This window comes from Mustelus asterias, chromosome 6 (genome assembly GCF_964213995.1).
Source record: "Mustelus asterias chromosome 6, sMusAst1.hap1.1, whole genome shotgun sequence".
NCBI lineage: Eukaryota > Metazoa > Chordata > Chondrichthyes > Carcharhiniformes > Triakidae > Mustelus > Mustelus asterias.
Window position 1 is genome coordinate 94,989,117 of NC_135806.1, and position 15,217 is coordinate 95,004,333.

General features: G+C 42.2%; 1 protein-coding gene across 4 annotated transcripts in view; it reads left to right on the forward strand.

Moving 5' to 3' along the window:
• Window positions 1-15,217, forward strand: part of mctp1a (multiple C2 domains, transmembrane 1a) — a 599,923-nt gene that overhangs the window by 208,365 nt on the left and 376,341 nt on the right. For all 4 annotated transcript variants that reach the window (XM_078214774.1, XM_078214777.1, XM_078214776.1 and 1 more), the window contains one exon: window positions 7,955-8,069. In XM_078214774.1, coding sequence (XP_078070900.1) covers window positions 7,955-8,069 — 115 coding nt within the window. The remainder of the gene's footprint in view (window positions 1-7,954; window positions 8,070-15,217) is intronic.

A 15,217-nucleotide genomic window follows, 5' to 3' on the forward strand; every position in this document is an offset into this window, starting at 1 on the left:
CCCTGAAAATCTGTCTGTTGGACATCAGCCCTTTACATAACTTATTTCATTAGTTCCAATTTGAACCATGACTACCCTTTCAAAATGCTCTGCACCCATTCAGCGATATCTTTTAGTCTGGTATTAGGGTGACAACACAACATTCAATATTCATGTCAGGCATTATAGAAATGCCTTTACATCTGGCTAATGACCAAATTCCCTATGACCTCTACACTTCCACACTGGTATGGCCTCCTGTGCAGTAATTGTTTCCCAAAACACTGTCGATGTGCTCAGACAATGCAAACCCCCATCCTCCTTTCCCCTCTCCTCCCTCCCTCTCCCCATGACGTGTCATCACCCTTACTGTTATTCAGCACTGAAACCTGATTGGAGAGTGTCGCACTCCTAGAGAATTCCTGCACTGGTTGCCTCCTACTACTCAGCTGTAATTAATATGCCTTACGCCCCAACCCTTGATTTGGATGAAGATGTTCGGGAAAAGTTCTATTCTGACTTTGACAAAAGTCTCACTGCCATCCCAAAAAAAAAGATCATCCTGCTTGTGGGGGGCTTTAATGTCAAGGTTGATTGTGGCTCCGATGTCTGGAGAGGAACAATTGGGACAAGCTGGCTGGGAAATGCAAATGGCATGTTCCTACTGACAGTGTACTCAACATGGCTTCATTACAACACACAATTGTCCTCCAGAAGGGCAAATACAAAGTCACACGGAGACACCCTAGATCAAACCTGGGGCGGCACGGTAGCACAGTGGTTAGCACTGCTGATTCACAGCTCCAGGGACCTGGGTTCGATTCCCGGCTTGGGTCACTGTCTGTGTGGAGTTTGCACATTCTCCTCATGTCTGCGTGGGTTTCCTCCCACACTCCAAAGATGTGCGGGTTAGGTTGATTGGCCATGCTAAAAAAAAAATGACCCTTAGTGTCCTGAGATTAGTGGGTAAAATATGTAGGGATATGTGGGTAGGGCCTGGGTGGGATTGTGGTCGGTGCAGACTCGATGGGCCGAATTGCCTCTTTCTGTACTGTATGATTCTATGAAAACGCTGGTATGTTTGTGGATTATGTCACTGTTCAAGTCAAAGATCTAAGTGGTGTCTATCGTTAGCTCCATGTAAACACTGATGCCTGCTGGAGGATCACTGACTTGATCGATTAGTGATGAACATCCAACTAGCACCAGGGCAGGAAACAAAAGTAAAAAGAGGAAGAAAACTAATGTTTTAGCCCTAAAGCAGTCCGATCAAAGAGAGGAATCCCAAATGCAGCTCACAATCAATCTAGAAAATCTTCACACATCCTGTTAATTGGATCTATACAGTAAGAAGTTTAACAACACCAGGTTAAAGTCCAACAGGTTTATTTAGTAGCAAAAGCCACACAAGCTTTCGGAGCTCTAAGCCCCTTCTTCAGGTGAGTGGGAATTCTGTTCACAAACAGAGCTTATAAAGACACAAACTCAATTTACATGAATAATGGTTGGAAAGCGAATACTTACAACTAATCAAGTCTTTAAGAAACAAAACAACGTGAGTGGAGAGAGCATCAAGACAGGCTAAAAAGATGTGTATTGTCTCCAGACAAGACAGCCAGTGAAACTCTGTGGGGGTTACAAATAGTGTGACATGAACCCAATATCCCGGTTGAGGCCATCCTCGTGTGTGCGGAACTTGGCTATCAGTTTCTGCTCAGCGACTCTGCGCCGTCGTGTGTCGCGAAGGCCGCCTTGGAGAACGTTTACCCGAATATCAGAGGCCGAATGCCCGTGACCGCTGAAGTGCTCCCCAACAGGAAGAGAACAGTCTTGCCTGGTGATTGTCGAGCGGTGTTCATTCATCCGTTGTCGCAGCGTCTGCATAGTTTCCCCAATGTACCATGCCTCGGGACATCCTTTCTTGCAGCGTATCAGGTAGACAACGTTGGCCGAGTTGCAAGAGTATGTACCGTGTACCTGGTGGATGGTGTTCTCACGTGAGATGATGGCATCTGTGTCGATGATCCGGCACGTCTTGCAGAGGTTGCTGTGGCAGGGTTGTGTGGTGTCATGGTCACTGTTCTCCTGAAGGCTGGGTAGTTTGCTGCGGACAATGGTCTGTTTGAGGTTGTGCGGTTGTTTGAAGGCAAGAAGTGGGGGTGTGGGGATGGCCTTGGCGAGATGTTCGTCTTCATCAATGACATGTTGAAGGCTCTGGAGGAGATGCCGTAGCTTCTCTGCTCCGGGGAAGTACTGGACAACGAAGGGTACTCTGTCCACTGTGTCCCGTGTTTGTCTTCTGAGGAGGTCGGTGCGGTTTTTTGCTGTGGTGCGTTGGAACTGTTGATCAATGAGTCGAGCGCCATATCCTGTTCTTATGAGGGCATCTTTCAGCGTCTGGAGGTGTCTGTTGCGATCCTCCTCATCCGAGCAGATCCTGTGTATACGGAGGGCTTGTCCGTAGGGGATGGCTTCTTTAACGTGTTTAGGGTGGAAGCTGGAGAAGTGGAGCATCGTGAGGTTATCCGTGGGCTTGCGGTACAGTGAGGTGCTGAGGTGACCGTCCTTAATGGAGATGCGTGTGTCCAAGAATGCAACCGATTCCGGAGAGTAGTCTATGGTGAGTCTGATGGTGGGATGGAACTTGTTGATGTCATCATAGAGTTGTTTCAGCGATTGTTCACCATGAGTCCAAAGGAAGAAAATGTCATCGATGTATCGAGTGTATAGCATCGGTTGATGGTCCCGTGCGGTGAAGAAGTCTTGTTCGAACCTGTGCATGAAGATGTTGGCATATTGAGGTGCGAATTTGGTCCCCATGGCTGTTCCGTGTGTCTGGATGAAGAACTGGTTGTTGAAGGTGAAGATATTGTGGTCCAGGATGAAGCGGATGAGATGTAAAATTGCATCTGGAAACTGGCAGTTGTTGGCGCTGAGCACTGAGGCCGTTGCAGCAATGCCATCGTCATGGGGGATGCTGGTGTAGAGTGCCGAGACATCCATTGTGACGAGGAGTGCTCCTGGTTCAACTGCTCCATGTGTGCCGAGTTTCTGTAGGAAGTCCGTTGTGTCGCGACAAAAGCTGGGGGTTCTTTGTACAATGGGTTTCAGGATGCCCTCGACATAGCCGGAGAGGTTCTCGCACAGGGTCCCATTGCCCGATACGATGGGACGGCCGGGTGTGTTTGCCTTGTGTATCTTCGGGAGGCAGTAGAGATCTCCAACGCGGGGAGTACGTGGGATGAGAGCACGGAGGGTGTTCTGAAGGTCCGGATCAAAGGTCTTGATCAGAGTGTTGAGTTGACGGGTGTGTTCTTTGGTCGGATCTGCAGGTAACTGTCTGTTGTGTTCCTCGTTGTTGAGTTGTCGGTACACTTCTTTGCAGTAATCCGTTCTGTTCAGTATGACGATGGCCCCTCCTTTGTCTGCTGGTTTAATGACAATGTTGCGGTTGGTCTTGAGAGCGTGGATGGCGTTACGTTGTGCTTGGGTGATGTTCGGTGCTGTCTTGTGAGTGCGGCTGATGAATTTGGTGTTGACGCACCTCCTGACGGCTTGGGCATACATGTCAAGTCGAGGGCAGTGGCCTTCCGGAGGAGTCCAATTCGACTCTTTCCTCTTCAGATGCACTGCAGATCTCTCTGTCGGCTGTTCCGGTTCATTGGCTGTCTCATTGTGTTCGTTGTTGGCTATGCCAGTTAGTGAAGATAAAACTAAAATACAGCCGCTTTTTTTGCTAGAGAGAGTTCATTGACTTAGCTCACAGTCAATACTACACCAATCCCACCGTGGCCAAGCTATCTCCATTTTTTTAGGTGCTCAAATACCCATCACCTGTTTAACAATATAATTACCATTAAACCTTAACAATGTAATTGATAAAACAATGAAACATCCAACTCAATTTCAGTACAGTGGGATCAATAAAGTCAGCTATATTAGCCTCTTGGGTTTGAGGAGAATCGTCATCACCAGGACTGGTTGAACAAAATTGATGCAGAAATATGTGACCCCTGGAACAAAATGAGCTGCTTTTCTGCCTGATGAAACAACCCAAGATCATGAGCCAGGGAGGCAGCATTTCAACAATTCAATGGTGGCACCCAAGACAAATCTGGAAGAAAAAGGACAAGTGATGGGAAAAGAGAGCCCAAGAGATCCAAAAGTATGCTAACTGTCATGACATGCAAAGCTTTTTTGAAGCCATTGGGTCATCTATAGAGCAAAGTCAAATGGATAAAATCCTCTTCACTCACAGGATGGTGTCTCTCTTCTTAAGGGTGACAAGTCATCCATCAAGTCTGGAAAGGATATTTACAGCAACTCCTCAACCATAAATATCTCCAGGATCCCAAGGTAGAATCCATGAATGAACCATCATTGAGCTACAACAAGCAATCAAATGGATGAAAAAGAATAAAGCCTGTGGCTCTGATGGTATTGCAGCTGAGGTCTTCAAAGCTGGCGGATTTTTGCTCACATCCAGACTCCATACACTCATCTTATGGATTTGGGAGGATACTTCAATGCATACATGTCAGTTTATTTGACATGCAAGGGAAGGAGTACAAGTTTGCCAGTATTACAGAGTCCACTAGTAGAGCAAAATGAGTCAATGGATGGGATATTCTGGCCGCGATAGCCTCAAAACTGAAAAATTCTGTCCAAGGTTAACGGATCTTTGTATGGTTCGCCCCCTGCCCCACTATGATTCCCATGGTGGGCAGGAAGGAAAAATTCCACCCAATGTCTTTGATTAATACAAATCTGTCAATGTCACAATTCCAACCATTAAGTGGGGATGGTAGTCAAAATCCAAGTTCAGAGTTGACAAAGCCAGAGTTGATGAGATAACAGAATCAAGCTAATGGAAACAGAATGAGATATTCAGACAGAAAGAGAAAGAAGATAGATTGTTTAACTGAAAGTATGTAGAAAGGAAGAAAAAAGTTATTCTTTTCATTATTTGTTGTCAAATTATATTTTTATTAAACAAATATTGGACTTCAGGAAAATATTACATGTAAATTACTCTGATAATATCAGTCATATTTTGGTTGTGATTATTAAATTTCAAGTAGTGTTGTTATTAATTTAGTGCTATTGTATTTTAGGAAATGATGTACATGTGCCATTTGACATTTTAATGTATAAGTTTCTTTTTAAAAGGGAATGTAACAGCTGAGCATTTTGTTACATTGCCCTCTCTGTTGGGAAGGTATAAAAAAAGTTAGTTCAATAATGGCTGCCTGCAGCTGAGCATGTGTTAGTCTTACTCAGTGCAATACACAACACGGAACTGGAAAGGCTTCCAGCACAACATCAGTTGATTTTAAACCTCTACCTGCCCATTGCGCTAACTAAAAAGCAGAAAAAACAACTTAAATCTGTACGGCAGCACAAAAGTTGTTGTTTCAATCCAATTTCTAATTCATAAATACACACCAAGAAACCCTGGAGTTCCCGGGTGGCTTATGAATTGCAAGCAACTTTATCATCGGAAGAGAAAAATAAATTGCAGTGCTATGGGGAAAAGTTGGAGGAGTGGCACTAAATGAGTTGTTCTTGCCAGGACAGTCACCGTGGGCCCAATGGCCTCCTTTTTGCTGTAACTATTCTATGACTCAAATCTATCTACTTCACTTATCTATATATTTATATATGTCCCTTTGTATAATGTATACCAGACTTTTATTTTATGCAGTTTGGATCATTTTATTGTTGGTGTCCTCCCCTTCGTTAATTTTAATTTTATTCCCTTAGATATAATTAATAACTTTGATTATTCAGATATTTACTTATTACTTTTGTCCGCTGATTTATGTCACTTATTACCTCCACCCGCTCTGCACCAAATTTCCATTCTCATCAATCTTGAGTAAATCACTCTATTTAACAGGTTCACCAAAGCCTCACCAAACCCTGTGCTTATATTTCTCAAAATCATTAGCTGGATTATTTTGCTAAATATAGAACACAATGTTCATAGTCCACAGTGTTTAAGTTTGTCTATTTCAAGAAGTTAACAATTTAGCGGGGAGTTAAGAAAGGTAGATGTTTACAGGTTAATGTTTGTGAGGGCTGGCCAGTGAAGGGGAATAAAGTTCCATCATGTACATCAGTAACTGAGTTTTATTGCTTTTTCCTCTGGAAAGTTAATGAACCAAAGAGCTCAAGATGCAAGTGGTTATTCGCAGTAGCTGCATTATTGCTCTGTTGAATATGGAACAGTTGAGGAAAAGACACACATATAGTTTGTGCATAACAGAGGTGACTAAATCAGAACTTAGAATCCCGACAGTGCAGAAGGAGGCTATTCGGCCCATCATGTCTGCATTGACTCTCTGACAGAGCATCCCACCAAGGCCCTATTCCCATAATCCCACATATTTATTCCCCTAGTCCCCCTAATTTACACATATCGGCACACTAAGGGACAATTTAACATGGCCAATCCACCTAACCTGCACCTTTTTGGACTGTGGGAGGAAACGGGTGGCACGGTAGCACTGTGGAAGGAAACGGGCGGCACGGTAGCACAGTGATTAGCACTGCTGCTTCACAGCTCCAGGGTCCCGGGTTCGATTCCCGGCTTGAGTCACTGTCTGTGTGGAGTTTGCATGTTCTCCTCGTGTCTGCGTGGGTTTCCTCCGGGTGCTCCGGTTTCCTCCACAAAGATGTGCGGGTTAGGTTGATTGGCCAGGTTAAAAACAAAATTGCCCCTTAGAGTCCTGGGATGCGTAGGTTAGAGGGATTAGCGGGTAAAATATGTGGGGGTAGGGCCTGGGTGGGATTGTGGTCGGTGCAGACTCGATGGGCTGAATGGCCTCCTTCTGCACTGTAGGATTTCTAAACCGGAGCACCCGGAGGAAACTCATGCAGACACGGGGAGAACCCTAAGCTGGGAATTGAACTGTGAAGCAGCAGTGCCAACCACAGTGCCACTGTGCACAAATATTTAACATGTTTGTAATATATTTCTGTGTCTCCTATTTTTATGTGAATGTAAACCTATTTATTTAAATGCTTGTGTAAAATAATGCATACAGGAATGTACTATAAGCACCTTAAATGTTCGTAATTGAAATTTGCTAATCAAAGTTGTTAATTTAGCAGCCAAATTTCAGCAACTAATTTGCATTTGAAGCACGTTTTCAATTTACAATCGATTTCACTAGATATCCATCTGGTTGGTGTCTTTTATACTTTTACATGCAAATTTAGCTGTGGGCAATCTGCTTTCCCTTTCCCAATTTAAAAGTAAATAATATCAGCACAGTATTACTGTGTACATTTTTCCTTTGGACTCATGACTTTCCCCACATTCTGTCAGGTTGATATAAAATAATGGAGGGAGGTGGAGAGAGTAACTATTCCACAGTGAGGTAAAACTGACAAAACTATTTGTTGAACAAAACAGCCAAATCCAGAACACCAAATTTCCAATTATGTGTATGTCACTGATCAGTGGACACCTCCAAACGTGATTTTATTATTTGATTGATTCCCTCAATTTTGAATGAAATGCAATAGCTGGAAATATTAATGGCATGTGGAAGCAAATCCTTGTACAGAGGTTATCGACGTTGATATAAGAAAACGTGCCAGTATATTTGTTTTTAACCTATTGCCATATTAATTTGCAGAAGGTGCCCAGAACTCTCCAAATGTGATGCTTTACCATCCAGGGCGTGTCATTGTACAAAAGAACCAAGCAGAGGTTATCTGCTTTCTCTCAGGGAAGGAGGGAAATTGGGAAGGAAAGCAGTACCGAATTTCTCCCACTTGAAGATTTAGATCAGCATTATAGAACAGGGCATTCCTTGGTGGAATTGATACATACTGCAGGGACACTGTTAAAAGGAAAAAATGAGAAAATAACATGTATCTTAGAAATATTATTGCTAGTTTCAAAGCAGTTGTTTTTTTCAGTATCTTATTAGAAGACTTTGATATAATTTCTTTTTTTGCGCAGATGAGTCAAGCACTTGGATCAAGTAACATGGATCTCCCTTCAGCAAACCCAGGAATGTATCAACTGAACATTCTGCTAAAACGTGGTCACAATCTGGCAATACGAGATCGTGGAGGTAAGAAACCCCCAGCAAACATTTATTGATGTAAAAAAGATCACAATGCACCATAAGCAACATTTCTTACATAGAATGGAAAGCTGGCATAATACAACTTTTAGTTTCATGAGTGACACTGCCTAGATAAATTCACATGTGTTTTCCTATGTTAGAAGTTTTATATAAAATCCCAGTTGTTGAAGTTATGAGTCATCAGTGTGACAAACAGTCAAGACCGCGGTACATATTCCATAGTAAGGTGTTCAATGTGCTATTTATATTACTCACAATGTATTGTCAGTTCAGAAATTACCTTGAGGGAATCATTTTTTGATTAATGCAAGAATTGCACTGGAATATTTCAAGAAATGTTCAAAAAAGAATGCTCAAAGCTAGTAAATTCTGTTGGGTTTCTCTTTGAGACTAATTGAATAGCTCCCAAATTGGAGGGTTTCAATATTCCTGATTAAAGTATGTAAACATGGTTACATAATTACCCTTTTCATTTGCGCATTAAATATCACCAAAAGATATAAAACTTGGAAATATTACAAACCATGAAGAGGATAGTATGAAACTTCAAAAACTCTCCTTCAAGAAAACATTTCTGTCCACTGGTAGCTGTAATCCCAGCCCTTGTGTTTAACATACACCTACTCATTAGTGTGTAAATAACTCAGCAATATGTGGAAAAGAAAAAACTCCTTTTAAATTGCGAACTGCCATAAATAACTGGACTATTTGGACTATTCTGCTGCTTGCCAATGCAAAGAGAAGGTCATCATCAACCTCAACTATGAGTTTCAAGAAATTACTGCATTTATGTTGTTAAACACAAACTAAACTCACTGCAGAGGGGTTACTTTTGGCCTAGAATGTTCAGATCCTTTTAATGATGACACTGCATTTAAATTCATACCTGGCCACTCTATCAGTAGGGCCCAGAAAGAGAACCATTGAAACTGTGGAGTCTTATATTCCTGATGTTAGTAGTAATTTGTTCTTAGAGGTTTTTAAAATTTAGAATTTTTAATATTTTCCTTACTGTCAATCACTTTGCCCTCTCTGTTAATTCAACTGTTCTTCCCTTCTCATTAATTCTCTTCCCGTACGCTAATTCACTATTTCCTTCTCCATCTTTCTCTACCCTTGAATCTAATTGGCTAAGGAGATATGCTGCTCTTTACCCACTCAAAAATACTTTGAACTGAATGGTGAGGAAAGAAATTTGAGCAAACAACAAACTATGTACAAGCATCATACTACATTGCAAGCACATAGCTAAGTCTGAGGATTGACTGCTTTTGTAAATTTTGGAAGTCTGCTGCTTGCTGTCTTTACTTATTTAAAGTGAAGATCATGACTAAAACCAGGGGCAAAATTCTTCCATGCCTAGCCAGCTGGTTCAATGACGGGCTGGGAGTGAGGCAGAATTAGTTTTACGCCAGTGTGAATTTCTCTCGGAATCTTCCACTGAGGTCTGGCATGGCGGATCGGGAAGCCTGCTGGTGGCAAGCTTGAAACTGATTTGTATCCCACTAGTGGGGATGCAGATGAAGACCCAACTGGAATCCTTCTCCCACGCCCGATTCTCTGCAACACTAGCAGGGAAACATGCCAGTCCTAAACACATCTGGAACAACGTGGTGCGCAGAAGTCGGGACATACCTGAAGAATGTCTGAGGCTGCCTCCAAGGTTTGGGGTGGAGGTCACCTGCAACCGTGGACCTGGAACACCACAGCATCTTTCAGGTGGATCTTTCAGATTTGGTGTCATTGAAGAATTCCATCTTCCAGCCTCAGAATGTTCCTGGATATTCATCTTCTTTCTTCAGGAGGTCCATCTTCTTTCTTTAATGGTGGGTCAGTGATGTTGTGACACCCACAATGGGATGGGATGCATGCAATCAAGCCTGCCATGCCATGGAATAGGGCGCTAAACTATCAGATGCATGATTGATGAGATCAGTGTAGGAAGATATGACATGATTTTCCCCCGGCCTCAGCAGTGGGGAGCACCGCCTTGTTCCCACCATGGATGTAGTTGCAGATGGGAGAATTCTGCCCCTGTTTAAAATCTAAATGACTCTGAAATGCGTTAAAATTCCAATGTTGAGATGGTCATTAATAATAAATTTCAGCATTGACTGACTAAGGTAATATGGAAATAAATAATGAATTTCTGATTAATTAACATCGATAACCTTGGCACAGTAAAAAAAACTTAATTAACTTATTTTGAGTTGTTTCAGAGTAATGTCAATATATAGTTATTAATCCTGTTGTCAGACCAATGTAATGATGTTAACAATTACTTGGGCAGTGACATCTGCCTAATGCAGATTTAATATAGTCTGCTGTATTATTCAACCTTTAAAAGTATAAAAAGTTTATTACACTGTAATTCATATCCATCAACCATAATATTAAATTTTTTCACATAAAAATGGAACAGAAAAATCCTTGCACCTTTTCACTTGCCTCCTCAAAATCATGTCATTTTTTTGGATTTCTTTTTGCTGTTTCTTTTTGATTTACAGAATTCTGGTCAGGCTTCACAATGCCATAAAGATTTACAATACAAGGAGCATTTGACATAAATTGTGGAGCTGGCATTATTCCATTGGATCAAGATTTTATTAGTGAAAATAACAGGCTTTGCAGGTTTCTGAATTTTGATAGCCTATCAATTTAAAGAAGACACACAGTTATCAGGAACCTATCAAATTCGAATTCGCTGTTGTTGACAACATCAGACCAATCTGGTGTAGGAAAATTGATAGGTCATCACAGTTATAAAGAGGAACTCAACTGCCTGCCTGCAGTTCAATGGAAGGGCTGTCACCTCTCAACACCTAGAGGGAAAGAGCAGCTCCCTGCCAGTTTAAATGATCTCTTAGGAGAACTCTCCATCTATGTAATGAAGGGTACCAAATCAGAAAGAGCTTACAGACAGCGGAATCGACAGAAGAACTCCAAATGTTTTCCAGAGCCAAAACACCTGATTGTATATATTTTTTTGAGAGTGACTAAATTCTGTCTTTTTTGGTAATGAATGGACCTTGTATTTATTTGAACAGCATTCCAGTAGTACCTTACTTTAATTGCTATGTTACTTGTTTAGTTAAAGTTCCCGGTTGGTTAAATAAATAAGTTATTAATTATTCACTTAAAGTGGGTGTCAGGTATTTCTGTTAATGAACCTCTAAATGTTAATGAAGAACGATTCACACCATCCCAAACACTTTTAACAGATTACGAAGCGAGGTATTCCTCTTTGGGGGATTCGGCGTGGCTTCTCAAAAGGGGATCAATCTCTACATCATAACATTATATTCTACTTTCTCATGGTGAACATTCGCAGGATGGAAAATAGTTACATACCCAAGAAGTTTCTGTTAGTCGAGGCAACGGGAATCAGAAGATCAGTAGGATGTCCAAAGCTCTGCTTCAAGCAAAGTTTCAAGCATGGCATGAAGGCACGACACATCGATTTTCATACCTGGGAGACAGAAGAAAATGATGACATTGTCTTTGGATGAGCATGCACCAGCATGACGATCAGTGGCTACAGATGCTGATGCAGAAAACAACAGCCCACAGTGAGACTTGATAACTGCTTCATATAGGGTACTTTGTGGTAAAACCTGCCTCTCTTCAGCCCTCAGCAAAATGCATCTTATGAACCTATCTCATATCCAATAGATTTGTTTTACTGCCTGTCCATCACCTTGCGTAGATGGAAGGGTGCAGATGACAACAGAGCATTCACATAAAAAAAATAAAGGATCATTGTGTGACTTCTGTATAATATTACACTGAGTGAGCACTGCTTTTCTCTGCACACTGGAAAAGCTTTGGTAACTACCTTTTCACTGTGGTAATGCTTCTTTAAATGTCAGTTAATAATGCCGACTGTCTACTTACAATGAAACCTATGGTCCAACCAGTTTTGGAGTGTGAACCGAATTTGTTATGTTAATCAACCATTCATTTAATTGTAATTCTAAATATGAATAGATGCGCTCCTGTCCCTCAGCTGCTTCTTGTGCTATTGTCTTTGAACGGAAATATGGTCCAGCGGCAAAAGAATGGTCGTCAACGAAATATTGCACATGAAAAGGGTAAATCATTGGCTGGTATCTGGCAGAAGCGATTCACAAATTGAATTAGAAAGGGTTTGATCTGACCTGTTGTAATGAGGCATTCTTATTAATAGCATGAGTAACAGTACACTTCACATTTAAGCAGGTGAAATGGTGTTGAGATGCAGTTAAATGTGATAGAGATATTACACAATTACAAATAACTACCTTTTAAAAACTAATGCAATTTCTCCACTGTATCATTCTTCTTTTTCCTGACGTCATTGAATCACGCTATAGCACAGTTCTGTCTGTCCCAGGAATCTTCCAAGGGGCTAAATTTGATAACCCTAGGAAATGGGTGGGGAATCACGATGGACAGCTGGTCCACCTCTATTGGTTTGCTGTCTACACATTTTAATAGTTGAAGTGTAGGCAGTGTGAACCGTGCTGTTGATCAGCTGGACACATCAGCAGGGGGTTAATATTGTGAGTGGTTAGCACAATGTAAAGCATTCTGGATTGCAGGCTAGAAAGTCATAATTTGCTCTGAATGTCTTGGGAGGTGTGGGGAATTGATGATTTTATTTTGTTTAAAAATGAATTTTATGTTTTCAGCCAAGGTCCAAACATATACGACCATTTCCATGGTGTGCTGTTCAAGTTAGAGCCTTGACCCTGGCTGGTGAACCCACTAACAGGCTAGTATTTGTAGCATGAAGAGCTGTTCCTGCCTCATCATTGCCTTAATATATTTACATTTATTGAAATGGGCATTTGCATCTGCTTACCGAACCCGGCGCACAATTGTCCGGGCTCGGCCACCCTTTATGACCTTTCCAGGAAAGGTCCTCATTGGCGAGGAATAGAGATGCTCCCTATGAACGGGAAGCAGTCGACAGGTTTGGGCAAATAAGTGGCAAGTAGCATTCATACCACACAAATGTCAGATAATGAACATCTCCAACAAGAGACAATCTAACCATTGGCCGATAAGATTCAATGAAATTACTATCACTCAGTTCCACACTATTAACTCCCTGGGGGTTATCATAGATCAGAAACTGAACTGGACTAGCCACATAAATACTGTGGCTACAAGAGCAGGTCAGAGACAAATCCTGCGGCAAATAACTCACCTCCTCTCCTGACTCCCGAAAGCTTGCCCACTATTTACAAAGCATAAGTCAGAAGTGTAATGGAATACTTTCCCTTTGCCTGGATGAGTGCAGCTCCAACAACATTGAAGAGGCTGAACACCATCTAAAAGAAAGAAACCCACTTGATTGGCACCTCTTCCACAAACAATCACTTGATCCACCACCGATGCACAGTAGCATAAGTGTGTTCCATGTTCAAGATGCACTGCAGGAAGCAGGAACTCACCAAGGCTCCATAGACAGCACCTTCCAAACCTACGACCACTACTATCTAGAAGGATAAGGGCAGCAGACACATGGGAACACCACCACCTGGAGGTTCTCCTCCAAGTTACTCTCCATCCAGACAATATCATTGTTCTTTCACTGTCACTGGGTCATTGTCCTGGAACTCCCTCCCTAATAGCACTGACTGTACCTACACCACATGGACCACAGCAGTTCAAGAAACTAGCTCACCACTATAAGGGCGGCACGGTAGCACAGTGGTTAACACTGCTGCTTCACAGCTCCAGGGTCCTGGGTTCGATTCCCGGCTCGGGTCACTGTCTGTGTGGAGTTTGCACATTCTCCTCGTGTCTGCGTGGGTTTCCTCTGGGTGCTCCGGTTTCCTCCCACAGTCCAAAGATGTGCGGGTTAGGTTGATTGGCCAGGTTAAAAATTGCCCCTTAGAGTCCTGAGATGCGTAGGTTAGAGGGATTAGCGGGTAAAATATGTGGGAGTAGGGCCTGGGTGGGATTGTGGTCGGTGCAGACTCAATGGGCCGAATGGCCTCCTTCTGCACTGTAGGGATTCTATGATTCACAAGGACAATTAGGGATGGGCAATGAATGCTGGTTCAGCCAGCAAAGCCCAGATTCCTTGAATAAATTAAAAAAACAAATTTCTGCTCTCACCCCTTCCCCTTCCCAGAATGGTGACATGGTTCTCTTTGTCCTAACTTTTTACACCAGCAGGTGCCACATTCAAAGTATCATCCTCTGTTTTTTGTGTCACCTCCAGAATGATGCCACCACTATACACATCTTCCTTTTCCCATGCCTGTCAACATTATAAAGGGACCATTCCCCCCAAGTGAAACCCTGGTCCACTCCTTAAACACTCCCAACATCTCATCCCCTTCCCACGGCACTTTCCAATATAATCGCTGGAGGTGTAACACCTGTCCTTTTACTTCCTCCCTCCTCATTGTCCAAGGCCTCAGACACTCATTTCAGGTAAGCAGTGATTTTCTTTTAACGTACTGTGTTCGCTGCTCACAATATGGTCTCCTCTACAATGGGGAGACCAAACGTAGATTGAATGACAGCTTTCCTGAACATTCCTGCTCAGCCTGTAAGTATGACCCTGAACTTCAATTTTAATTCACACCTTGCTCTCACGCTTACATTTCTTTCCTTGGCCTGCTGCAATTTTCCAGTAATGACAGCTTGAGCAACAGCTGAGGAACAACCTAATAGGGCAGGTTATGGACTCAACCATTTTAGACCTTGAACTCGGTCTACCATTTTGATTCTGCGTTTTTGCCATGCGCTGGTTTGAATTTGTTTTTTCATATTTTTGCTTTCAGACAGAGCTGGTCATTATTCCGGCATGTATATTCATTCATTCATTCAGGCCAAATGCTTTGTTTCTTTACCACAACCATTACCACTCCGTTTAACTTTTGTTCCATGACACCTTTAATCTCTCCTGCCTCTCAACCCTATCTTTTTTCTAACCCCGCCTTCCTCCTTTCAATGGTGTTAAAACCATCACATTTGTACCCTCCTCCATTTCTGAAGAATGGTCTTATCCAATTAGTTGTTTTACTTTCCACAGATGTAGCCAGATCTGTTAAGTATTTCCAGCACTTTCCATTTTTATTTCTGATTTCCGGCATCTGTAGTACATATTCTGCTTTTATCACATTATCTATCTC